The sequence below is a fragment of the Pyrus communis genome, chromosome 12 (genome assembly GCF_041283825.1).
Source record: "Pyrus communis isolate YQ-2024b chromosome 12, ASM4128382v1, whole genome shotgun sequence".
NCBI classification, from domain to species: domain Eukaryota; kingdom Viridiplantae; phylum Streptophyta; class Magnoliopsida; order Rosales; family Rosaceae; genus Pyrus; species Pyrus communis.
This window is the reverse complement of record NC_142576.1, coordinates 1,647,360-1,672,483: the sequence shown is the minus strand read 5'-3', so window position 1 is coordinate 1,672,483 and position 25,124 is coordinate 1,647,360. Positions and strand designations below refer to the sequence as shown.

Here is a 25,124-nt window from a genome sequence, read left to right as displayed (position 1 = left end):
GATGTCCTTTTAAAATGACTGAAAGCGCTTTGAAAGAAAATGTTTTTTGATTCCAAAGCACAAGTGCTTTCTGCAAGAAGCACCAATTATGTGTTTCTTTCAGGAAGCACTTTAAGTGTTTTTCCAGGAGGATTGGTTCTAAAAATATTTTCACCAAAAGCGTTTTTAGTCATTTTAAACGCACATTCAAAATGTTTGCTTATTGTTGTGAAGAATCTCAAGTTGCACAGAGGTTCAAGTCGTAATTCAGTATCAAATTAATGCACACAAAACTCATAGTTTGCAAGCCAAGCTTTCTCCAACAGCAACCTCTATATAAGATTGTTGAACAGCAATTCGCACTGGAACTCGATCACATTTGTTTCTTTGGTTTCCTTCCACTCTGGGTGGACTCCGGTTCTGATGCCTCCGAGAAGCACTGCCCGACAACCAACAGGATCCTCTCCGGATTTTTTTGATGAGGATCCTGAGTATCTGTAAATAGTTCATCGTACGGTCAGTTTTTGTTAAATATTGTGTATGTTTATTTTTAAATAAAAATATTCAAATCCTCACAAAGAAGATCCGGCAAGGATCCAGACTCGCCTGACAACATGAACAAACCTTCTAATTAGGAATCTGGTTTTGGTGATGGAAAGATTCTGCAGCAAAGCAAAAGTAAATAGATGGAGGAGATGCGAAGGCTACCAAGTAAAATGTGTGCTCATTTCCAGCGTCAAATTTGTATTGAAAAATTATTGCTTTAGTGAATAATAACCATTCGAGTACATCTCCACCCATAAATGAATTGCCTAGGTAATTTTTGTATTAAAAAATTATTTTAAAAAAAAATAACAAAAGGATAATTTTATTTTTAATTTCGGATAAGATTTTTAACCAATCTCATCAAGACACATATCATTATTTGAAATTATAATTTGTGTGGATAGATTTTTGATTGGATTTTTAACCAATCCCGTTACGTGTCATGATTCTGTAAGAATTTTGTGAATATATTTCTGATAAGATTTTTAATCAATCCTATCGTACCACGTGTCACTATCCATTTAAAATATTTGTGGATAGATTTTTGATATGATTTTCAATCAATCACGTCGCGTGGCATCAACCTTATCCTTTTATTTTCCTTTATATAAACCCTACATCCAACCTAAAGCTCACACACCAAATACAAAGTTTTTCTCCAATATTTTGTTCAAGATTCACCTCGATATTTTGTTGCTTTTTAGATGGAGAAACTGAGGAAACATAAGAGTTATTATAGCCGATAACCTAGATAGATGCGTGGGTAATAACTGGCAAGATAAATCCTCACCAAGCATTTTCCTTCCAGTAGCAACTGACAAGAAATTCCTAGTGGTGAGATGGCACATCTCAATCTACAAATCTTGCTAGTTATTACCCACATATCTAGGTTATTAGCTATACTAACTGTTATGTTTTCCTCAGTTTCTCTATCTAAGAAGCATCAGATGCACCTGGTTGCTTTCTTTTTCATCCTATGAAGGGTAACAATTGACTGATATTCTTGAACAAAATATCGAGGTGAATCTTGCTTTGTTCACATTTTCTTTTATCGAAATTATTATTAACATACTCTATTTGAAGCCAGCCAATATGTGCTTTAAGCTTAAGGTACTATATTAAGCTTTCTCAATGGATCAAGCACATATTTTGTTCAAGAATATTAGTCAATTGCTACCCTTCATAGGATGAAAAAGCATTTGGGTGGATCTGAAATTCAAATTAATATTGTTCTCGGACTAAGAAAGAATCTGTGGAGGTAAGGTTGGTAATGAGAGACTCTGTACTTAAAAATATTAGTCATGAGAAAGTAAACCAATTCCTTCCAAGTTGATTAAGATGTGTCATCTCACCTCAATATTTTGTTCAAGATTCACTTCGATATTTTGTCAAATCACACTTGATAGATTTAAAGAATGCATTTCAAAACCCTGAATTCCTTATTGTTTGTATCGATTTTTTCTATCTGATTGAACCAACCGATGTTTATGGAATTGAGGGTTTTGAAATGCATTCTTTAAATCTATCAAGTGTGATCTGACATTCTTGATGCGATGGGACCGTAAAGATATAAAGTTCTAGAGGCGGAGGGATCTGAAATGGCATCATGGAAGAAAGCAAAACATTAAACTAGATACTCTCCTTGAAAGATGACATCATGCAGTAGTGCGAAGGTTGCAACAGCAGCGGCGAGTTTTGATTATACCTCCGGTGTCGCCTCTGACTCTGACGGGAGTCCATCCAGCGTCACCTTTGACTCCGACGGGAGTTCATCTGGCGTCGCCTCTAAATCATAAGCTCGTAATGATTGACTTGAACACAAAAACTGCATAAACATCGCCAAAGAACTGAACTAGAGACTTGAATTTGGATAAAAATAAATTTTTATTCCACAAGGAAGAACGGGTCTTACTCATACATTCCTAGTTAGCCACTGTGGCCATCCTAAAGAATACATCTCGTCCTCTTATTAAGGACTCGGAAAAAGAGACACAAACAAGTCGAAACACGAAAAAAAATCATTTAACATAACTAGATATGAGATTCTTGTAATCCAAAGCCATCCGGCACCAAGTCACCACTCGCCTGTTTTGGTATACGAAGATTCTTCGAAGACTAAGGAGTTATGACGAAACTTTCAAGCTTTTCAAAGCGGTCGTAAGCAGGGAAAGTTTGTCAGGAGCTCTCTGCTTGTAGTGTTTCTCCAACGCTGTTGCTGCCAGTGATTGTAGCTCTAAGCTCTCTTTGTCTTCCTTGTTCCTTCCTTTTGCAAGCTGTCCGATGGCAGAAGTGCACTGGAAGGCAGGAGTTAAAACGTTCTTTCAGTAATTCAAGTTGGTCACAAGAGCAGGAAAAGAAAGGGCTGAAAAACAATCTGAATAATCAAATTAAATATCCGGCAACAATCAAATTAAAGAGACGACTGACTCTCGGCCACAGCAGGATCAGCAATGCAATTCAAGAGGAAGAACTCACCAGGTTAATACCAAAAAGTGCTCTGACATTCTTGCCCCCGGTCAAGTCTATAACAGATGCATAGTATTTTTTTGCGGTCTGAAGGTTTTCCAATCCACCAAGAGTGTAAAGCACCTGTTCACCACACAAAGCAAAATATCAGAAATGTGCTTTAATGGGGGTCTTTAGTGCTGTTAAACATGTAATCATGATTGTATGTTGAAAATGCATTGCTTCATTTCTTCACTCAGAATACTCACATTTGGTCGTTTGACTCCTTTCCAAATAGTAGGGCAACAAAATATAAAGGATGTTGATTGCAAGTTAGATATGAGGTGTTCATATTAGGAGTTGCTTCACAAAATCAATTTCATTAGCCCTCTATATTAGGATATCGTATCCTAGCCCTGACTCTAGCTTGACATTTTCCACCATCTTAAGTCCCGTGTGTAAATTTTCCATTCAAATCACAAATTTTAAATAAGAGAAGCCAGTGCTGATGCAAAACATTTCCTTTATTTGTAAGCCGATAATTCATTGCTAATTAAGAAGTCTGGTATAGTATTGCAGTAATTTGGGGGATACAAAAGAAGATTTTAGGTTATTTTTTGGTTTTTACAGCTATCAACGAAAGGGTACATATGAAGCTTTTTTTAATGAACAATAAATTTTTTTAGTTGTGAAAAACCAGCACACAAACATTTCTATAATGCAAACAGGAATTACTGGCCAGTAAAAGGCCGAAGAAAAACTTACATCAGCATAAGCCAAGTGGTGAAGAGGAACAGTAGGTTGCGATAATATCAGCTCCTCATAGCAGAACGCAGCTTGCTTGTACCTAGTTTACATAAAAAAAATAACTTAGCAACAAAACATATGTAATTTGATTCTTGAAGACAAGAGGTTTCTATAAGTCTGCTGAAAACATACATCTGCAACGAAACATAGATTTCAGCCAGCTCTCTCCATGCATCATGATCAGCCATAAATCTGTCGAAAGGGGAAAATACAACTCAGCAAATATTTTTTGGTGACATAAAAATATTTTTCTTCTAAGGAATTTAATATACGCCTTACATTTCCAGATATTTATTAAGCCACTCAATGGCCCCTGAAGTGTCTCCTTGTGCCTTTGCCATAGCCACTCTTCTCTTATGTATCACCTGCATAACAAAATAATTTGAACTTACATAACCATTTTTCATTTATCTTTGCTCGAAAAAAGAACATGCTATTTAACAAATATAAAGCGACATGATCCATCTTCAAAAATGTCGATTGATCCTTCCATGAAGAGTTTTTATATGGATTACTTGATCGAGTGGATTTTCCTCCAAAAAGCTTGAGTAAGCCTTTTCTGCCTCTGCCCAAGATCCCTTTGCCTCTAGCAACATAGCCTCTAGCCTACCTGTGATTTGTGCCAAAACAAATAGCTAAGCCACCATACAGCAAGAGCTAAAACTAAAAGTATTAATTTCCACGCCGATTAGCCAAAAAAATTTTCCTAAAAAAATGTTTAGCCAATTATGTTGACACCACTATCGGATCTAAAATCAGAATTACACACATGATTCAAATCAGTTAATCAACTTACCAACTCTTTTACTTTCTGGAAATGCCTTACGTAAAAGCCTAATGCAGTCCTGCAAAAGTTCAGGTAAGGCAGGCATGAGATAGCAGAATATATCACATTCGCCTTACACAAATCTTACGATTCTCAAATCCAGGGTAGGTTATAAAACAATTTCAGTATCTTCCCCCCTCCCAAGTGGGCAAGCGGAAAGTTTAAAGTTCGAAAATAAAAGCTATGCAATTTCAGAAGTGTAAGCCAAAAAACATATCACACCTTTGCAACATTAAGAGACTGGCAGTCCATGGCTGCAATTGCCACTTGCTCATATAAAGTCCACTCTACATCAAAAAATACATACTACTTGTTAGTCAGAACCCAAAATCTCCCCCCAATAAAGAAGAACTCCAAAATCCAAATCGGAGGATGCTTGTTGCACAATACTCATGGCAAAGTTAAACTAACCGAAAACATCAAATTCGAACAATCAAATCCATTTCTTGATCACACAAATTCAAATTAAGCTTATATGACAAATTAACTGCAAAATAACTACAAACCAAATTGAACTTGCACAAATTTAAAAACACCAAATTGCAGAGAGTCCATAGTTTTTCATCAGTAAGCAATTCTAATCCATGCCCAATTCAAATCAAGCAATCACGATCACAAAAACAAGCAAATTAATCACAACCCAATTGAACTAACAAAAAACCCAGATGGAACAACAATACGAAGCTCAAAAACTCACCTTCCGTGCCGAGACTGGATCTTTTTTTGAGGTCGTTCAAGATCGAGAGGCCATACTTCAAGACCTTCTCGGAGCGGCGGACCTTGAGCTTTCGGACCAAGCAGAGGTACTCCCAGGCCCCTCCTCCTCCATTATCGACCTGGTTCTCAAGTCTGTTCAATTGGGTTTCTTCCGTTTTGCTCACCATCTTCGCCAATCCAGCGAGCGAAGCTCCTCTCTCTCTCTCTCTCTCTCTCTCTCTCTCTCTCTCTCCAGATGTTTCCCTCTCTAGCCGGCTTCTCGATCGATCTGTTTCGATTGGAGGAGAGAGGGAATTGACTCAGAACGCACTCTCACAGTTGTACTTGTCTTCTTTCCCTGTCGGCTCAGTCTCATTGGCTTGGGGTCACAATCGTAATTCTACACAATATCAGATTTCATGTTCACCCCCCTGAAATTTTAGTATTTTTCACTTTGTTCAACATCAGTCTAGCGCTAGCGACTCTAGAATAGTCATCAGAAAAAGTTTGAACTAGACAAAAAGAAAGGCACTGCAAGCTCTTTAAAATCCATCTTGTTTCAAAGAAGAAGAATTATAAAATCATTATAATGAGAATCAATTTTATTTTCATTTCAATCTTTGACAATTAATAAACAATTTAATGTGAATGCCTGATTACGAGTCGCGCTTATCTTAATTCTTGCTTACTCCGATTCTTAGTTGGTAAACATGCCCGATCATGTCTGTTTTCCTCAAGGATTTCAAAAGCTTAGGGATCAACCTAAGACCAACTCCAATAGTGGGCTAAAAAATTTCCTCCCAAACCCACTCCAACCCAAGGGGCAATTTGGAGCTAAATGCTAAATGCTAAACCAATGCCAAGTTCTCCCCAAAATTTAGCCCAGAAATCAGAGTGGACTCCCAATATTTATCGGAATTTAAATTTTTTTAGATTAAAATGTTTATAACATTAATTTACGATGGTCTACATATTTATTTTTTTGAAAAAAATTTAATTTAACAAAAAAAATAGCCTAAGTTCATTCTTTAATAATCCCGGCTAAAATTTTAGGTTAGATTGGTTGGAGCAGAAAAACTGTTTATGGGCTAAAAGCTAAATTTTTCAGGCTAAAAAATTTAGTTTTAGTCCAACCATTGAAGATGGTCTAAGATGGGAAAAAGAATATCTGAGGACCAAATTGGAATAATAGCCAAGTTTAAGGGGCCAATTTACAATCAACAAAAGAAATTTGTCAAACGGAACAGTTGGAATAGTAGCGAAACGGTGCGTTTCCCGGGAAAAAGCGGTATCCCCAAAACCAAAATGTGGCTTAAGCCCGCACCATCATGCTTCTCTATGCTAAAACCCTACTGCTCTGCTACTCCTCCACCACCACCGCTAACCACGGCCTTAAAAGCCCTAATGGCGACAAAAACCACGGAGGAATCCGACGTCGGAATCGTCTGCTACATCTCTCAGCTCCCTGGATTTCGCGGCATTTTAAAGCAAAGGTCTGGATTATAAATTTGTATGAGAAATTTGAGCACTCTGTTCTGTATGGGACTTTCAAGTTATTTATTGTCGTTACGATGTGCTTGGGTGCCTAGAAAATGTAGGAAAATTTAATGAAAGTATTATTTTGCTGTAAAGTCAGGAACTTGAAGAAAAATAACCACAGGATATGAAATTCAGCATTTTTTTATTTATTATTTTCCTCATTGGATTCGTAATTTGTATGTAAGTTATTATTTTTAGAGATAAATTATTTGTCGATATCTTAAAGCTTATAGTTTTTCTTGGTAAATCGTATAGGTATTCGGATTTTATGGTAAACGAAGTAGATAAGGAGGGAAATGTTGTTCATTTGACCAACTTGGATGCGCCGGTGGAGGTGAATAGTTCATATTTTTGATCTCATGATTTCATCAGAAGTACGTATGTGTATGTACAATTTAGTATTTATGGGAAGTATAATTCTTCGGGTTTATTCAGGCAGTTCAGGAAAGTGGAACAACGACAGGTGATGGTACAAGTAAAGATTATACTACCGAAATTGAATCATTTAGAGCTCTTGCTGATCCTAATGATGCTGAGCGCTTGGAAACTTTTATCAAACAAATTAATTCCGGTGGGGAAGATGGTGTTATGCCTATTGTTCTTTCCCCGGATTATGATAAATCTCATCGAACGGTTAGTTTTTCAGTCTTATCTATTTATTTATTTTTTAAATTTAGATAGTGTTTTGCATAGAGACGTAGACATGACACTTTTGCAATCAGAGAGGTCAGGGTGGAACTGAGTATTTGATTTCCGCTAATGTGAAAAAGAAGTACATATAATTCTTCCAAACTTAATCTGCATAAATCACCTTTACCACCATATTCAAAATGAGTAAATGAAACCCAGTTGCGTCTCTCGGTTTCATTTGTGGCTTACATTATTTTTCTTCCAGGCAGTGCATAATTTTTTTAAGCAGCACTTCAAATTCCTTGTCACCGACACAGTTGATGGACCAGATGCTTCATCAAAATGCATCCGGGTGAGAATGAATTCAGGTGGGCAGAACAGCAGAGGCAGAAATTCTAGAAAACGAAAAGAAAGAGGTGATAAACCTTTTGATAGCAGGGGTTCAGAGGATTGGTCAGAGCACGTTGGCAAATTCCTTAGGTAAAAGGGTACATTTAGGTTATTCTTCTCCTTTAGATATTTTTATCGAGATTTGGTGTAGTTGGCACAGCAGAGCTGTCTGATTTATTCATATATCTAATCATGTGTAATGCATACAATGGAACACTTATAGTTAATCTACATCGTTCTCCTTTATTCTTTTGAAACTGTCTGCCTGAAGTACTCTTCTTAACAATGACTGATGAGGCAATTGGCTAGTGGCTAATCAAGTGTTTTCTGCATGTAGCTGTCAACTAATTTTCTTCTTCCCATGTCAGTTTGCATGCAAATAATAACCAGATTTGTTTTTCTTTTTGGGGCTCCAAAATTTTTTATTTTCTGTTGATTAAAACTCTATGTCAGCTTACCTGAAAGGTTTGTTTAATGTGGATGTACAGGTTTCATCTTTACAAGGAGAACAAGGATACACAGGAAGCCTTAGGAGTTATAGGAAAGATGCTTGGTGTCCAGGTATGGGTTCCACCTGAGAACTAATTGACTTGAACACCATTAGACATATGACTACTGTTTTCGCAATTTTTGGCAAGTTAACATCTCCACTGCTTGATTTGTTTACATGGTAATTAGCGGTGTCTTGTTGCTCCTTTTTTGAAAAATATATGAGGGTTTTGATTAAGGAACTCATTATAGAGTCAGTCTTTGCTCTCTGCTTCCTTCCTGCATGCATGGACATAGTCAACACATTATTATAATTAAGCATGCATTTCAGTAATCTATTGTTGTCTTTGATTTTGTTAAGGTCCATTTGCAGCATCATTGACCGTACCGATGTTTTTAAATGAAAGTCATCATTAAATATTTAGTAATTACTGGTGAAGTACTGTGATGAAATATAGTTGTTTTTTAGTTAGTTCTGTACTTAATTTTCACCACATGACAGAGAGCAAAACTTGGATTATTGGTTTCCATGTAAACAGTTGAGATTGGTCAGATGTGTAGAAATTTATAGTACTTGGTTATCATCTTTGACTTGATGTATAGATATCATATTACTTTTCTTTTGATAGATTAATATTATTCTTTTCCATAGCCAAGGTCCTTTGGGTTTGCGGGTACAAAGGATAAGCGTGCTGTCACAACTCAGAGGGTAATTGATACTCACTAATATTTCTGCTTATGCCTTTAAATATTGTATATTTTCTTCTCAAGATGAAACATTTGCTCCACAACAGAATTACTTCTTATTGGCCTTCATGTATCAGACTTATGATAATCCACTTTAAAACTACATATTATTCAACCAACAGGTAGGAGCTCACTTTAGATTGTTATCCAATCAGTGGGTAAGAGGATTCTGAATGATATTCCATAAGTTGAATTTCCTTTAGTTATTAAACCCACAGTAGCTCCCGTCCAATGTATGTCTACTGCCATGAATCCTCGAGTGCCAATTTTTGTAATCCGAGCATAGTGGTTACCCAAAGAGTTAATGAACTTCATTTTCTTGTTGAATTTCCAGGTAACCGTTTTTAAGAAGCTTGCTAGTAAATTAGCTGCTCTTAATGCTAGGTTGATCGGTATCAAAGTAGGTGACTTCTGGTAAGGCTGATGAATGTGAATCATTGGTATTCCCGGTCAGTTGAGTTTTAATGCATATTAATGAGATAGTTGCATTTATCCAGTTATGTGACAGAAGGACTTGTCCTCGGCCAACTATTGGGAAATCGGTTTACAATTACATTGAGGTAAGATTGTTCCTAGTAATCATTTACGTAATTACATGCGCTTGAATAAAACATCTCTCATGGCTACTTCTATTATTCACCATCTAATTTGCTCATTGCGTGCACTCACATTACTTCTCAGAGGAGTTGTTGCAGATTCTGAAGATACCATCAAAGCCTCCGCAAGTGCCTTGGGAAGGCAGGGATTTATTAACTACTTTGGTTTACAAGTACTCTCTCTCTCTCTCTCTCTCTCTCTCTCTTAGAGTATATCTTGTCCTGGTTTAGACTCCTTATTTGCAATAAAAGCTAAATGTTATTGATATATAGGTGTCTTGTTCGTTATTTTTTGGACAAGTGGTTGTTCTCTTTTGTATCTAAAGCTATATGAAAATGCTTTCAAGCTATTACACGTGCTGTATGTTTCTCATAAGTTGTCTTAAGGCATGTGGATTATATTTTGCTGTGGTTAGTAAGATAACTTATAGTATGCATGGTAATGAATTCAGCGATTTGGAAGCGGTTCTGTGCCAACTCACCTAATTGGAGGTTCACTACTCAGAGGAGAGTGGAAATCTACTGTAAGCATGTTCCTTGATCCAAGAGAAGGGGATATCCTTTTTGTGTTTCTGGGTGTTGTGAGGATACTTTTCTTTTCTTCTCTATACTTGACTACTTCTTGCTAAACTGTTTAGTGCATGCTGCTATAGTGTTCTGTTGGTATTTGTTTTCTTTAACTTGATCTTCGATTACAAAAGAATGTGATTACAGAGGCACGAGAATATTACAAGGAAACTAATGATATTGAAGGGACCCTGAGGAAATTACCGCGACATCTGGTTTCTGAGAGAGCTATAGTAAGTCACCAACTATGATTGCTTTGTTGGGACATGCTAGATTTTTTCTTGATTCCATAAACTATCTCGAAAGATTAAGTTTTATATCTAAATCCTTTTGTTTATTCGAGTAATCCTTCCCCGTCTTCGCATTGTGCATCCTTTACTTTAATTTCATGCATTTGGCATGGTGATCATAATATTAGTTTGATTTTACTGAATTGGGTTACTTCATCTTGTGCTTCATGGCCGATCATAAATTTTTCCTCTTCTTTGTTCTCATACAGTTGCAATGTCTGAAGAAATGTCCTGGAAACTACTTGCAGGCGTTGAAGGCTATTCCTAGAACTTTGAGGATGATGTAAGAGATTTTCCAGCAGAATTAGTTTCTGTTTTCTTTTTTCGTAATGGAGGCAATCTTAAGTTAAAGTTTATGCCTTTTTTGTGCTCAAGTCCATCAATATGAGTTTAATCTGGTTACAGTTGAACATATATACAATATATATATATATATATATGAGAGCGCAATGGCATTACCACTTTCTTGTGGATTATTTTCACCCTTTTTTCAGGTATGTGCATAGTTACCAAAGCTATTTGTGGAACCATGCAGCGAGTATGAGAGTGAAGAAATATGGTATGCCCCCATTTATTCATTGGAGCAACACCAATTCATTTATTTTGAGGGGTCATGTCGTGGAATGAATTTTTTTATTTTTTTTGGTCAAAATGTCATGGACTGATTGTGTCACTGTCATTGTTACCTCTGGCAAAGCTTTATTGCAACTATCTTTTTATCCTATATTTTTGTAAAACCAATTTGGTTCCACGATGGCAGGAACTGACCAAGTTGTGTTGGGAGACTTGGTATATTGTAAAGGAAATGAGACAGAAAGGGTGACAGAAGTTGTTAGTTCTGAGTGCGTAGATGAAATTCGTGATGATACGCTTGATCCTAATGATTTAGGCGATATAGCTGAAACAAATCTTCCTGAGGAAAAGCTTAGTCTTGTGAAGGTTAGTTGTGTCCGTGTTGTAGAGAGTTTTTCCCTTGCTGTTCTAAGTAGTATGCTATGATTACAGCTACTTTAGTACCTTAATCTACAAATGCAACCCACCTTGTGGAATTTAATTTTAATTTTTAATTTAAAAGATTGGAAATATCAAGATGGTTCCCATCTGGCAGGCTGTAACTGTAGAAGATATCCAGAGTGGAAATTATACAATTGAGGATGTTGTCCTTCCTATGCCTGGGTAAGGAAAAGTTGACTGTCTTCCCTCATTGTATACTTCTCGGGCCGTCTCAAGGTTGCTGAAGCTATTTAATACTTTGTTGTTTTACAGTTCAAGAGTCATTTTTCCAGAAAATGATATTGCTGATGTCTTTCATAATTTGGCAAAGAAGGTTTCTTATTCTCAGCAACAATTTCTCGATTTCTCCATGTTATTTATTTTTCTGAGAACACTCCACATGTTATTTATTTGATTTCTGTCTAATTCTTAATCTGCCTTATTCTCCTCCTGGATTGTTGTTTACAAATATCAATCAGGATGAAATCAGCTTGACAGAAAGCGTACATAATGTCAAGTACGGTTCCTCTTTCCCCTCTCACCTCGCCTCTTACCTCTCTCACATGCTTCTGTTATAATGAAATGCACGCACCTTGTTTCTCTTTTTAGGGAATTCTCAATAACAAGCGTGACTGGAAATTATAGACGCATCTTCCAAAAACCAGTGGACTTTGAATGGTATATAGCTACTCTCGTTTTCTCATCTTTACATATAACTTCAGTTATTATATAAATCGTGTACAATAATATATCTGATTTTTATTGTTCCAGGGAGATACTAAAATACAGTGATGGTAATATACCTCTGGTGGACACCGACTTGGACAAAATTGCCAAAACCAAACCTGCTAGCGTTGACAAAGAGGATCCAGCCAGTCTAAATGGTGATGGAAGTTTGCATGACAACGCAAAACAGACAGAGTGCGTTGACAATGATATCGGGGACAAGGGAGAAAAGTTGCCGGAAGTTGGATCCCTCTGTGACACTAATCCTCAGGAAACTCAAATGGCTCTCAAGTTGAGCTTTACTCTCCCAGCTTCATGTTATGCAACAATGGCCATCAGAGAGCTACTGAAGACATCAACGTCGGTATGTGCCTCGTTTAAATGCTTTCGTATTCTGTCGGTATCCCTCTTTCGAGTTCGTACCACATTACTGAGAGAAAAATTCACGACCAGGTTTGGTGTTTCATGTGTCTATATTTTGGTTCTCGCAGGTTGCGTTTCACAAAACGTTAAACTAAAGCGCGCATCAGAATCACTGTAAGGACGGATAATTTGAAGGCACGGGAGAAATTGTATTTTGGAACTGATCAATGTTTAACTTTCCTACTGGTTTTGTTAATCGACACACGGATGAAATTGTATTTTAGTACTACAGAATAAAGAATCGACGACATGATTAGAAAAATTCTGACGTTCATTTTTGAGAAATTTTTCAATACGACTGCAGACTGTTACAATATATTACTAATTTATGACAATGAATCATGTCGTTCATTCAACATGTGGATTGGTAACATCATGTGGCCCGACGACGGCAGCCTTAGCGCATGGAATAACAATGCCTCAAACCGGTTCGTGCAAGAAATAATTTTTTATATTGATATAAAAAAATATAGAAAGTGAAAAATAGTAATAATGTTAGAATAAAAACAAAATCAAATGCGGTGAAGGTGGATCGAACACCCGACCTTCAGATCTTCAGTCTGACGCTCTCCCAACTGAGCTATCCCCGCCAATGTTCTTTCCTTAACAAGTTAATTTTAATTAGGTTAGTGCTTCAGCTTCTAGCAAACTTCAACGGCAACATAGGAACCACAAATTCCACCATAGTATCAATAAGAACAAAACACATGGTGTGAAACACATTGGAACCAAAATCACAAGTTGCAACGGAAATATATATGCATCTTTACGTCGTTCATAATGAGACTTCATATATTACACTCAACGATTAGATCATTTTTTTGTACACAAATCCTTCAACTCATTGTGTGTGTTTGAATACAGTGTCGAAAAGTGTAACCCCTTACTGTAAAACAAGTATATGGTTTCTCAAAAATATTATAATAATAGTATGTAGTAGGCACCCTACAACAGAAGTGAGTCAAGATGTAAGGTACAACAACAAAGTATCTCAACATTAAATCTCAAACCGTTATTATAAGAAATCAATGCTCATTAATTTATGTAGGCACACAAGTCCACTGTAGAGATATTCAAACAATGGAACAGGCTGAGTGTAGGTTTTGCATTCTAGTACCACATCACGTGAGCTGTTAGTCACATCACATACAAGTCCAAAACATCACACAAAAGGACAGGCTGGCACCTAACTCTAGATCCAAAGCGAATGTAAACAGTGCATGTGAACTACACGTGAAGCTAGTCCTTGGCTCAAGACAATACAAATAACTAAGAGACACCGTGCAAACATGTAATAATGAGAAGGTAAAACGAAAGGATGTCATGCCACAAGTTTATGCTCACAAATAATATTAAAAACATGAAGTGTACGAAAAGTCTATTTGTAAAGCTAAACATGGCATATCGCATCATAATTTATAAAAGCAGTTGTTGGGAAAAATCACATATACATATATATATATATATATATGTAAAAACAAAAAGACCCACTCACAGGTACATGCATGTCGTAACTGTTCGAGCTAGGAAAGCCGAAGTCTTAGATAGTAATTGCACCTAAGCATAATATTAGGTCCTGTCAGTAAAACTCAACTAAAATGATTTAATTTGGAAAAACAGACAGTGAATTTGGAATCAGTGCGTCGAAATACGCTAAAAAGGTTCTCGGGAAAATTTTGTAAAAAGTCAACGAAAAGTCAACGATCAACCCTAAAAAGTCAATCGAGACGCCCCAACGGTCAACTATGTTAAAACTTTGGAATTTCACTAAATGGATGTCAAAAACAAACTCAGGGCATCGAAATTAGCCTATGAGGGTTTCCGAGAAAATTTCATAAAGTTTACCCAAAGAATATTCCAAGAATACGTCATAGAATATTTCAGGAATATTCCAGGATCCATTTTGGAATTGAGTCGAGTCGGGTACCGGCCCAAAGGTTTGGATTTAGGCCATTTTTTTTTTATTGGATCAGTTTCGTGGATCCAGGTCGAATACGGGTTAGGGTTAACGGGTCATAGGCTTGGGCCGGTTTTTGGGTTTTGGGCCTACTCACCCTTATTTTTTGCCCCTCCAGGATTTTAGTAGCAGAAATTTTGTGATGACGAAGATTACTTGTAAAAGCTGTTACGGACAAGACTTCTCCTTTCAGTATAAATGTCCTTACTCTTCTTTTACTGCAATTTATCTATGCTCTGACATCACTTGGATGATATGGGTTCAATCCCGCTCACATGTGCACTCTAAATTAGTCACTTTTAGGTTTTAATTTATTCACATTTCCACATCACTATACTTTATGGCTTCGTCACATTTCAGGTGTCGGCCAGCACATCGCGATTCGAGTGTCCAAATGGACATTCCAGATCAGAATGTGTTAGTTGAAGCTATGAATCAAACTCAAAATTTCCGGCCATAAGTAATCGCATTTTACCCTTCTCTTTTGGAAAGAGGAATAGATTTTATGCAATGCAATCAAAGCCTAACGAGCGTTAGATCATCAAGCAATAGTACTACCTAACTAGTCTATTTCTTTATATATGATTGCTACCATTCTTAGTGAGCGAAAGGCTATATTAACCCCACAAGAATAGACATACTTAATATCATTTCACATACCAACTATGGAGGTGAAACAAATTACAACACATTTACTCACGTCATTTAAGTTTTATCATCACTCATCGCTTTCATGCACCGCCCAGTTACAAGCATGCACAAAAGCTCGACTGTGCTACATTGACTAGTCATGCATGTTTAGTCGTTCATGTTGAATAAATATTGCAATGGAGGAGGACACTTTATGTATTGCACCCTTGTAACAACTGGATGTTATGATACATCTCTTTCCATAAAACTCATAACAAGTTGGTGAAATAATGTGCTCAACCATAAAGACCCCATTTTCCCCACAAGGGAATATTAATTCACTAAAATTAAAAAGCTGTGATAATAAGGACCAAACACACACACAAGAAAACAAGAATCTCAATTATTTTTTGCCTCAAGTGACTTAACTAGTATAACAACAACAACAACAACCAAGCATCATTTCACTAAGTGTGATCGGCTGTATAAATCCTACAATGTCACTATGTTCGATTTTACACCAAGTCGACTTGATTAGTAGGAAAAAAAAAAAAAAAAATTCATGCGTCCTTTTGTAAAATATTCCAACTTTTATTACTTTATCTAACACTCAAACTGTTTCAAAAGCTCAATGAATTTCCAATATTTGCTTTCTGCAAGAACGAACTAATTAAATGGGTCATACCAAATTTCACACTACTGTTCCAACTACTCAAAAGGGCATTTTCAAATTTATATTTTCTCCTTTTTGAATGGGAAGATGACCCCCAAAAAAATATTGAATGGATCCCCATGTAAAGTATTATTCTCTTTGTTTAAGTTACCAACCCCAAAAGACCCACAAATATTTCTTCTTTGAAATTATATATTACCGAAAATTCTATGATGCTCTGAAGTATAAAACATTGCAAAGAACAGTCGAAAATTACGATATTATTATTCTCTCTGAAGATCTACTAATAAATCCATATGGGTTCATATTCAAATGATTTTTTACAAGAACAGTCTTTATAAAAATACCTAAACGCTAGTTGATTTTGACTAATGAAAATAAAAAAAGATTTAAAATTAGACGGCTTAGACTGAAATTAAAAAAGATCTAAAAATTAGACGGTTTAGAATGACAACGATTTCTGACTGATGAGGTGTAGAGTAGTTATTGTGATCCCTTGTACCCTTCGAAAGAGTCCCACCTTAAATAAATTGGTCCCAGTGTCTGCATGTTTTCACGTGTCCTGCCATCTCCTTGCCGTTAATTACACCATCATCAGCATCGGCAACTGCATAGGATTCTAAAGGCCAGTAGCCGACCCCAAATACTACCAAAACACAAATTAAATATTGTAAAGATTAAGTATTATTTTCCTCAAATATAAATCCTGCTAACGCCGTTCTCAACACACCCCTCGTGGCCCAATCCCATCACTACTTATATGGTTTTGACTCTTTTGGGTTACTAAGGGTAGATTAGGTCATGTAATTGGAAAGAGTTTGTGATTCGCGTTAACTGATTAAGACAGTGTGCTTATTCCATTACTTTCAACTTTGAAACTTTATTTTTGTGTTATTAAAGTAGAGAGATATGAAGTGGAGCGAGAACTAACGTGAGGGATACCTTAATGGTAACAAGGTAAGATATGAAAAATGCAGTGGTAAGGTTAACATATATAGAAGGAGGAGTGAATAGGTTACATGCTAGCTAGTTCCTAACGAATTTTAAGTTTTGTTAACACCAATTCAAATAGTAGGACTGAAATTAGATATCAATCATATTACGCATATGTTAAACATATAGTGCATAACGATTCAATGAGGTTAAACCCACCACTTAGGATCCTTAGACAACCAATCTGAAAATAATCCACAATTAGTCACACTAATTTAAAAGGGACTTAACTCAAACCCAAATTATTAGACCCCCACACTAGTTCATCCTTGCGCCCTTGCTACTTGGGTACTATACAAGACTTAATTCCCGCTCTTCCTCTTCGTATCCTCTAGGTGATACAACTCTAAACACGGTTTAATCACCTTGGAGCTCGAACTAATACCACGATTCAAGTCGTCTCAATCTCTCGCATGCTTAGCACCAAATATTGAAACAAATGGTTACAAAATAAATGTAATAACTGATGAAATTGAGGTTCCACCATAAAATCAATTGGCAATATGGGAAGTTGCCCAAAATCATATAAGCACATAGCAAACATTGTCCCTCACTAATGTGAGACAAGATGAAATTGAGATTCCACCATAAAACCAATTGATAATATGGGGAGTGGCCCAAGATCATATAAGCACATAGCAAACCTTGTCCCTCATCAATGTGGGACTACTCTCAACAATAACAGCTACTAACAATTTTCTTAACAGACTTAACAGTCACTTAACAACTTACATTATTCATCATAAACACGGTGGTTAATCACCTTGGAGCTCGAACTATTACCATGATTCAAGTCGTCTCAATCTCTCGTGTAAGACACTAGGTAGATTATGATAGACATTCACGATGAACACAATGATATGGTTAAATAGATAAAACCAATTATGAAATCACAATAAACAGTCACATAATCAAGCATATAATTGATGTGGATCACTCTCACAAAAATAAGTGTAATAATTGAGTCAATGTGTAAATATAACAAGTCATATTTTCCTGTACTCAATAATTTTCTCCCGGTTTGAGGGTGACTTCACCTTCTTCTAAAACTGTGTGGTGGGCTATCTTTTCTCTTCCATGATAGGATGCATAGGACAACATAAGTCCTTGATAAGAGAGAGAGAGAGAGAGAGAGAGAGAGAGAGAGAGAGAGAGAGAGAGAGAGAAGTTTGGTGTTTTTGTAGTCTTTGTTTCTAACATTTTGCTATTTTACAGTGAGCAAACAAAAGGAGAGGTAAAGAAGAGAAACACGCTTTCACAAAAATCACAGACAAACATGTTTAATGGAGTCCCAGCTGAGCAGTTGCACCAATTCATAGCATCCTCAAGAACTTCCCTCCCTCTCCCTCTCCCTCTCTCCTCCTTCCCTCCTCCACCATCAAACAATAATATTAATACCTTCCCAGTCCCTGCTGCTACTCCCTTTGACCCCTACAACAATAACAACCCTTTTCATCATCATCATCATCAACTTCTGCAAATTCAACCCCATCAGCTTCATCAGAATAATCAGCTTCTGCAACTGCACCGCCAATCCGTCGCCACCCCCAAAAATCTCGAGGAGAAAGAGGAACTCTCTAGTACTGTTTCAAACTCCATAAACAATAATTTGGAGACCGAAGGAGAGAGATCTTCATTGATACCGGCATCATCAGATGTATCAATCATTAGTGATTCTTGGAGTAATGATGAATTGCTTGCACTTCTCAGGATCAGATCTACCATGGAGAATTGGTTCCCTGAGTTCGCTTGGGAACATGTCTCAAGGTAAGCTTATTGACAATTCGTTCATATACTTATCTCCTATATTCGTATGATTATCTTAATTAATTAGTTCATCGATGAACTAGCTAGCTAGGGTTATTTTAAATTCATTTAGACAACTGAGATGGGGATTCGAACTTGAGCTCTTTATATTTGAACGGTTATACCGATGACATTTTATTATAATTAAGTGACGATTAATGCTTCATCAATAGTAATGGAATTAGTAATGGAATTTAAGTCACTGTTTACTCGTGTATGTGAGAGAGAGAGAGTCATATATATTCACTAAACACAAAGATCCCCTCGTACACAATATGTGTGTGTGTGTAATTAAGTTGGATACTAGCTAGCTAGGACTGAATAATAGAGTGAATAAATGCTCTTGCTTATTGATACTGCTGGTTTGGTATATATTTATGGGGGGAAGCAGGAATCTAGCAGAGCTTGGTTTCAAAAGGAGTGCAGAGAAATGCAAAGAGAAGTTTGAAGAAGAAAGCAGATACTTCAACAACATTAACTTCACCAAAAACTACAGTTTTCTCAGTGACCTCGAACAACTCTGTCAAGGTGGTGGTGATGCTCATCAACAAAACGCTGATGATCATCACCGAAACCCTGCTGATCATCAGGAAGCTCCCAAGGATAAAAATAATGAGAAAGAAAAGGTTGAAAAGCCGAGTGATGAGGGAGATCATCAAGACTCAACGAGAAACGAAACAATTGTTGGGGACAGTATCGGTGTGATTAGCACCGAGCCGCTGAACCCTGAGGAGCACAATGAGAAAGAGGTAGTAGTGGAAACTAGACCAAAGAACAATACTAAGAAGAGGAAAAGGCAAAGGAAATTTGAAATGCTCAAGGGTTTCTGTGAGGACATTGTGAACAGGATGATGGCTCGGCAGGAAGCGATGCACAAGCAGCTTCTTGAAGAAATGGTGAAGAGAAACGAGGAGAAGCTTGCGAGGGAAGAAGCATGGAAGAAGCAAGAGACGGATAGGATGAACAAGGAGCTCGAGATTATGGTGAAAGAACAAGCGGTTGCTGGTGATCGACAAGCTACAGTCATTAAGTTCTTGAAGAAGTTCACATCGTCGTCCAGCAATTCTAGTACTTCCACTTCGTCTTTTCCGATTCAAGCACAAAACCCTAATCGTCCTACGTGTCACGATGTTAGTGGCCGAAAAGAACTTGATCATCATCAAGAAAAAGAAAATAACCCAACAACGCCTAGTTCATTAACTGAAAGTACTCTTGCACCGCAAAGCCCTAGCTCAAGTACTCTTGCTCCGACTCCGATTGCCGTTCCAACCATGACCATTTTATCTAGAGCTACTGCTGCTGCTGCTGTTGTCGTCACACCTCCTGAAAACCCTAGTTCTGATGATGTCATCATCAACACTCAAAACCCTAGTTCCATTAGTCATGACAAACAAGACCTCGGAAAGAGATGGCCGAGAGATGAAGTGCTGGCTCTGATAAACTTAAGGTGCAGCCTCTTCAACAATGGGGGCGGCGGCGATCAGGACAAGGACGGAGGAGTCGTGATGAAAGCTCCTCTTTGGGAGAGAATCTCACAAGGGATGTTGGAGATGGGTTACACGAGGAGTGCCAAGAGGTGCAAAGAGAAATGGGAGAACATTAACAAGTACTTTAGAAAAACAAAAGATGTTAACAAGAAGAGGTCACTTGACTCTAGGACTTGTCCTTATTTTCATCAACTAAGCTCTTTGTACAATCAAGGGATACTCGTACCGCCTTCTAATCATGCACCGGAAGACCGTCCCGCTTCGCCGGAAAACCATTCTCTAGTAGGGCTGGGTTCGGTTTTTTTCGGTTCGGTTTTTTCTCAAAACCGAAACCGAACCGAAATTTCGGTTCGGTTCGGTTCGGTTCAAATTTTTTTCGGTTTTTTTCGGTTCGGTTTTTTTTCGGTTCGGTTTTTTTCGGTTCGGTTTTCGGTTTTTTTCGGTTTTTTTTTTTTTTTTTTTTTTTTTTTTTTTTTTCCTCCCTCCAAAATTATTTAAAAAAAAAAAAGGAAATATGAAAGTTCACATTCATATTAATAGGCCAGGCGGAATGAAAAATAAGGAGGAGGAGGGTTAGGGTTACACTTAAGGGTTTTGTTAAAAAGATTAAAAAATTAAAAAAAATCTCACAAATCCTGGAGGCATGAGGGTTCGAACCCATGCCTCCATGCTTGTAAAGTTTCACTGAAACCAACATGGCAACAGGTTCTGTTTTGTTATGATTGTATGACTAAACTATTTATAAATATTCAAAAAAATTATATATATATATATTTCGGTTCGGTTCGGTTCGGTTCGGTTTCCGAGCCTCAAAAACCGAAACCGAACCGGTCAGATTCGGTTCGGTTCGGTTTGACAATTTCGGTTCGGTTTTTTTTTCGGTTCGGTTTTTTTCGGTCTCGGTCCGGTTCGGTTTTCGGTTTTTTTCGGTTTTCGGTTTTTTGAACCCACCCCTATTCTCTAGGTGATGATGATTCAACTAAGCATGATTAAGGTGAGAAAAACAACAATACGGTGCAGCAAGCACCGCCACCAGCTTTTGATTTTGAATTCTAATTAATTTTAATTTGCATATTTGTGTGTGCATTTTCAATGATAATAATATGTGATACCTTTTTTTTTCTTGTCGATCTTGGTAAAACATGTGGTAGCTAGCTAGCTAGCTAGTACTCTCGGCAGTCGACATGAATTTTATAAATTAATTTCCAATATTTATTATATATTTGATTTATGGCGGATATATGTATGTTTTAAACTTGTTTTGTAGTGAGCACCGACAGATAGATTCAAATCAGGAACCAGATTTTAAATGAGGTCTGCTGTCATTTTGTATTTGCCATATTTACTCTCAATTTGCTACGCGCAGCAGCAGAAGTATCTTTGTTGCTAGCTGTTACTTAAATATACTTTTTTTTTTTTTTTTTTAATTTTTACAAACGATATTATCCACATTAAGAGGTGAGAAAGTAAGTTAAGCCTCACAATGGGCTAACACTAATGTAGTTCAATTCGCCTTTGATAAGAACTGAACCTAAGACTCTCACTTACGAGTAAAAATAAATATCACTAGACCGTAATACTATATGGAAACTTAATTAAAGTTTAAAGAATTAAAAAAATTAATTATAATTTCACCAAAATGATGAAGAGCATGCATGTGAGATAATAAGGATAATCATGTGTTTATAATCCCTATAAGAGCATTCCAGTTGTTACATCTAGCAACGGGAAAAAAACATAAATCAATATATGATTAGTTCATATAAGCTAATTAAGGTTTTGTTTTGGCCAAGGTTAATACATACAAATGTACAATCATACAATAGTTATTTAAGTGTGCTAGGTATATTTTGAACTTTTGGCCAAGGGTTTACAAGGAGCTTAGCAATGACTTATTATGTTCTCGATCCTCATAAAATTTTCTCCCTTATAAGCTGGCTGGGTTTTCTTAATTAGTTTGTAACTTATATTTTCTTTTTGCAAAACAAATTAAAATTTTCCATTTGCATAAAGTTTTCTTTTAATGAGATATGTTTTTACTTACAACTTTAATTTACAATTAATTATGGAACACTGTTTACAATTCACAAAAATTTTATATGTTTACACGGTAGTGATATTCTTTGTTTCTCTCTTTATTTTCGAATTCATGTAATGATCCAGGATGTAATCTAGATCTCGTCATTCATTATTAGCTTATGTAGAGCGCTAAACAAAGAAAACTCTACTGTCTTCCTAACAGGAACTAAACGTAACGTGCGAAATTATAGAAGATCCCTTTTAGATCAAACAATTTCCATGAATTCTTTAGACCAGGCCGATAGGTGGGGCGGATGGGGACAGAGAACAAGAAGAGAGAAGGAAAAAGAGCACACAAAGATTTACAAGTATAGAAGTAGGGGAGATTAGAGCAACAAGGAATGCTTGGACGACGTTTTTATTCTTGGGCTACCTAAGCTCTTTCCACGGGTCCTAAGTAATTTAATTATACGAGTAAAGTCTTAATAGACGGAAGAATTATAGAATACTCCACCTACTAGTGGACATGCGAGGGGCGTGCCCGATTTGACCGACTTTTGGATAACAAGAAGGCGAGCTTCCTAGTTGCTTGGCCTCTAGTAGGTATCTAGTTCACCACTTTAGGTATCATCACTATGGCTTTCAATTTAAATGGTCTTAATTTTATTCAATCTCTTTTAAGCGCCGCTTTTACGCCGAAAGGAAAATCAGCTTTGCTTTAAGGATAAAAAGTGAACCAACACTGGGATCCCATCAGAGCCACAGTGAAGTGTTGGGACTTGGGATGCAAAGACCTTATATCAATACCAACAGCAATAGATGTAGCAACTGATACGGGAGGTAGTTCGCTCACTCCAAAAGAAAGAATGCTCCTAATTAGAGACCATTTTCTAAAGAACTGATGCTTCCTATGTTTCCTGCTTCTTACTACTTGCCGCACCTGAACTCTCACAGCGGGAAATCATAGTTTTTCTAGTTTCCGCCATTAGTTATTGGTCGAGCCATTGAAATGGAATGAGATAAGAATGTTTAGCGATCTTTTCTCCGATATACAATACACCGGAACATACTAGATTCAATTACGCAAGTGCCTGCCATAATATGTAAATTAGCAAATGAAGGTTACATTAATTATCGTCTTTCATTTGGGGTTTTGGTTTAGAACTACAAATGTATGCAATTGACAGTACAACTGCAAGTCTGCATGACATAATGTTTTCTGCTTGGGAATGGGATCTATCGGAATGCTCCACACAGAGAGAGGCCGGTACTGCCAGTGGTCACCGGTCAGTAAGCAAAAGCCTTGGAGAGGGTGGAAGACGTTGTCGTTTTGTGTCATGTTATCGATAACAAGTCTTTCTCAGAGTCGGAGAGGGGTTCCACCGCACCTTGGACAGCATTGGCAGACAAATGATCCCTGCCACGCGTCAACATCAACTGATGGGTTTGTCCGCACCCTATCCCAGCCTCACCAGTAACCTGCTGACATGGTCAGAGCCTCAGAGGGCCACATCATCCAACGGCTGAGAATCTCAGATGCCAGTAACGCGTTCAGAAATTTATTTTTTTTGTCAAAAGTGAAGCCTTCAAGATGCAGTTCTTTAAAGAATTAAAGCCAAAAGTCAACACAATCAACTTAGGTATAACTTTGTCGGACTCCCACTCCTCCACCGTGTTTGACTTTTACTTTTTTACGTACGGGTAACTACAAACATGTTGAAAGAGATTGACCCAAACCAAAATTGTTTGCCTTTCATCGCAGAAGGATTTTCATAGCACGACAACAACGTATGTGTTTCATAAAAGTTTGCTTTCTTTGAACAAGCGGGTTGGGTTATGTTAACTCTTATATAATGTTTGTCTTGGAAAAAAACTCTTACATTATGTTACTATGCGTTATGCATGACTGGTTTTGATTTCATGCTAACTGTAAATGTGAGGATTCAGAAAAAAAAAGAAAATGAATTCGGCACATATTTATTTTTTGTACACATCTCTGTTTCTGTACTTTCATTTCAAATAATGCAGAAGAGAGTGAATGAGAAAAATAACAAGAATATTTCGCAAGAAGAATAAGAATTTGCATAAATCATTTTTCTTTAGAAAAAAGAAAAGAAAAAAAAAAAAAAAAGGAAAAATGGTGAAAGTCTTTGTGGGGTTGAGCTTTGTTACAACAATTCAAATCGATGGAATTTGGATCGAGCGCTAAGCATTATGCCAACATGTGATCAGTCCAAAATTATCTTGTTAAAGGTAGATCGGCCTTATGCATGGGAATGGGCCTCAAAGATCATTGCACCCACGTTGCATGATACAAGCATGCACAGAAATGTTTTGTTCTTTTGTTTCAGTTATAGGGAATTCGAACTCAAGAACTCTTTCAAAACTATTTGGAGGGGAGAGGGACTTGTGATCGAACTCCCTATAAGCCATTTTTTCTTAACAACTTTTTGACGTGGGACACTTCTTTGCATCCTCACACTGCCCTAGTCTCTACCAAAACAATATACGAAAGCATTATGCAAGGGCGGATCCAGGGGATCCTACTGGTCCCGAGACCCTGTGAAAATTGGAAAACATAGAGAGAAGGTCGCCTGAGGCCCTGTGACCATCTGGTGTCGGAGGCGGAAGAATTCGACATGCTTTGGCAAGTGATGCTCAAGAGACATATTGGGACAAGCCTTGCCAGAACACCTTGGTAGGTAAACTTGACATCATGCATTGGAAACTGTCGACAGAACTAGAAAAATAACAAAATCCCTACCAATTACTCAACTAAATTTCTCGATGAAAAAACTAAAAGTTTTGGGCGAAGGGCGCGTTTGAATCTTTTACATTGGGACTCCATGTGGTTAGAGTTCTGATACAGT

At 37.1% G+C, this 25,124-nt stretch overlaps 3 protein-coding genes and 1 non-coding gene across 7 annotated transcripts; 2 read left to right on the top strand and 2 right to left on the bottom strand.

Moving 5' to 3' along the window:
- Nucleotides 1-2,390: 2,390 nt before the first annotated feature.
- LOC137744782 (uncharacterized) lies at nt 2,391-5,765 on the bottom strand. Its single transcript, XM_068484579.2, has 9 exons — nt 5,301-5,765; nt 4,826-4,890; nt 4,574-4,622; nt 4,293-4,387; nt 4,057-4,142; nt 3,910-3,969; nt 3,736-3,817; nt 3,001-3,114; nt 2,391-2,819 (listed from the first exon to the last, which is right to left on the bottom strand). The coding sequence occupies exons 1-9, from the start codon at nt 5,485-5,487 to the stop codon at nt 2,649-2,651; spliced, it is 909 nt and encodes a 302-aa protein (XP_068340680.2). The 5' UTR covers nt 5,488-5,765; the 3' UTR covers nt 2,391-2,648.
- Nucleotides 5,766-6,581: 816 nt separating this feature from the next.
- LOC137744783 (multisubstrate pseudouridine synthase 7) lies at nt 6,582-13,045 on the top strand. 2 transcript variants are annotated; one of them, XM_068484580.2, is made up of 20 exons: nt 6,582-6,792; nt 7,094-7,172; nt 7,274-7,471; nt 7,734-7,948; nt 8,347-8,419; nt 9,000-9,056; nt 9,429-9,508; nt 9,592-9,654; nt 9,776-9,863; nt 10,143-10,245; nt 10,387-10,490; nt 10,757-10,830; nt 11,042-11,106; nt 11,308-11,486; nt 11,656-11,723; nt 11,814-11,874; nt 12,020-12,057; nt 12,150-12,218; nt 12,312-12,630; nt 12,758-13,045. In XM_068484580.2, the coding sequence occupies exons 1-20, from the start codon at nt 6,605-6,607 to the stop codon at nt 12,782-12,784; spliced, it is 2,148 nt and encodes a 715-aa protein (XP_068340681.1). In that variant the 5' UTR covers nt 6,582-6,604; the 3' UTR covers nt 12,785-13,045. The 2 variants fall into 2 exon arrangements, with proteins under 2 accessions (XP_068340681.1, XP_088537507.1); XM_088681381.1 differs by having other exon boundaries at nt 6,590-6,792; nt 10,143-10,246; nt 10,388-10,490; nt 11,623-11,723.
- Nucleotides 13,046-13,206: 161 nt separating this feature from the next.
- On the bottom strand, nt 13,207-13,279 carry TRNAF-GAA (transfer RNA phenylalanine (anticodon GAA)). Its single transcript has one exon. It is a non-coding gene; the product is annotated as a tRNA-Phe (tRNA).
- A 4,670-nt stretch (nt 13,280-17,949) lies between these two features.
- LOC137745245 (trihelix transcription factor GTL2-like) lies at nt 17,950-21,548 on the top strand. Of its 3 annotated transcripts, XM_088681583.1 has the most exons (4): nt 17,950-18,709; nt 19,140-20,517; nt 21,200-21,229; nt 21,503-21,548. In XM_088681583.1, exons 1-4 carry the CDS (start codon nt 18,219-18,221, stop codon nt 21,503-21,505), a joined length of 1,902 nt encoding a protein of 633 aa, XP_088537709.1. In that variant the 5' UTR covers nt 17,950-18,218; the 3' UTR covers nt 21,506-21,548. The 3 variants fall into 3 exon arrangements, with proteins under 3 accessions (XP_088537709.1, XP_088537710.1, XP_068341263.2); XM_088681584.1 differs by lacking the exons at nt 21,200-21,229; nt 21,503-21,548 and adding an exon at nt 21,230-21,356 and having other exon boundaries at nt 19,140-20,527; XM_068485162.2 differs by lacking the exons at nt 21,200-21,229; nt 21,503-21,548 and having other exon boundaries at nt 19,140-20,748.
- Nucleotides 21,549-25,124: the final 3,576 nt, after the last annotated feature.

Bases quoted from the DNA above. Each gene is read 5' to 3' on its own strand.
- LOC137744782 (XM_068484579.2), bottom strand. From the start codon at position 5,487: ATGGTGAGCAAAACGGAAGAAACCCAATTGAACAGACTTGAGAACCAG. The intron at 4,891-5,300 runs GTGAGTTTTTGA...TTTTTGATGTAG, and splicing joins ATCCAGTCTCGGCACGGAAG to AGTGGACTTTATATGAGCAA. The intron at 3,818-3,909 runs GTATGTTTTCAG...TATGTAAACTAG, and splicing joins ATCTATGTTTCGTTGCAGAT to GTACAAGCAAGCTGCGTTCT.
- LOC137745245 (XM_068485162.2), top strand. From the start codon at position 18,219: ATGTTTAATGGAGTCCCAGCTGAGCAGTTGCACCAATTCATAGCATCC. The intron at 18,710-19,139 runs GTAAGCTTATTG...GGGGGGAAGCAG, and splicing joins GCTTGGGAACATGTCTCAAG to GAATCTAGCAGAGCTTGGTT.
- LOC137744783 (XM_088681381.1), top strand. From the start codon at position 6,605: ATGTGGCTTAAGCCCGCACCATCATGCTTCTCTATGCTAAAACCCTAC. The intron at 7,472-7,733 runs GTTAGTTTTTCA...TTTTTCTTCCAG, and splicing joins ATGATAAATCTCATCGAACG to GCAGTGCATAATTTTTTTAA. The intron at 12,219-12,311 runs GTATATAGCTAC...TTATTGTTCCAG, and splicing joins AAACCAGTGGACTTTGAATG to GGAGATACTAAAATACAGTG.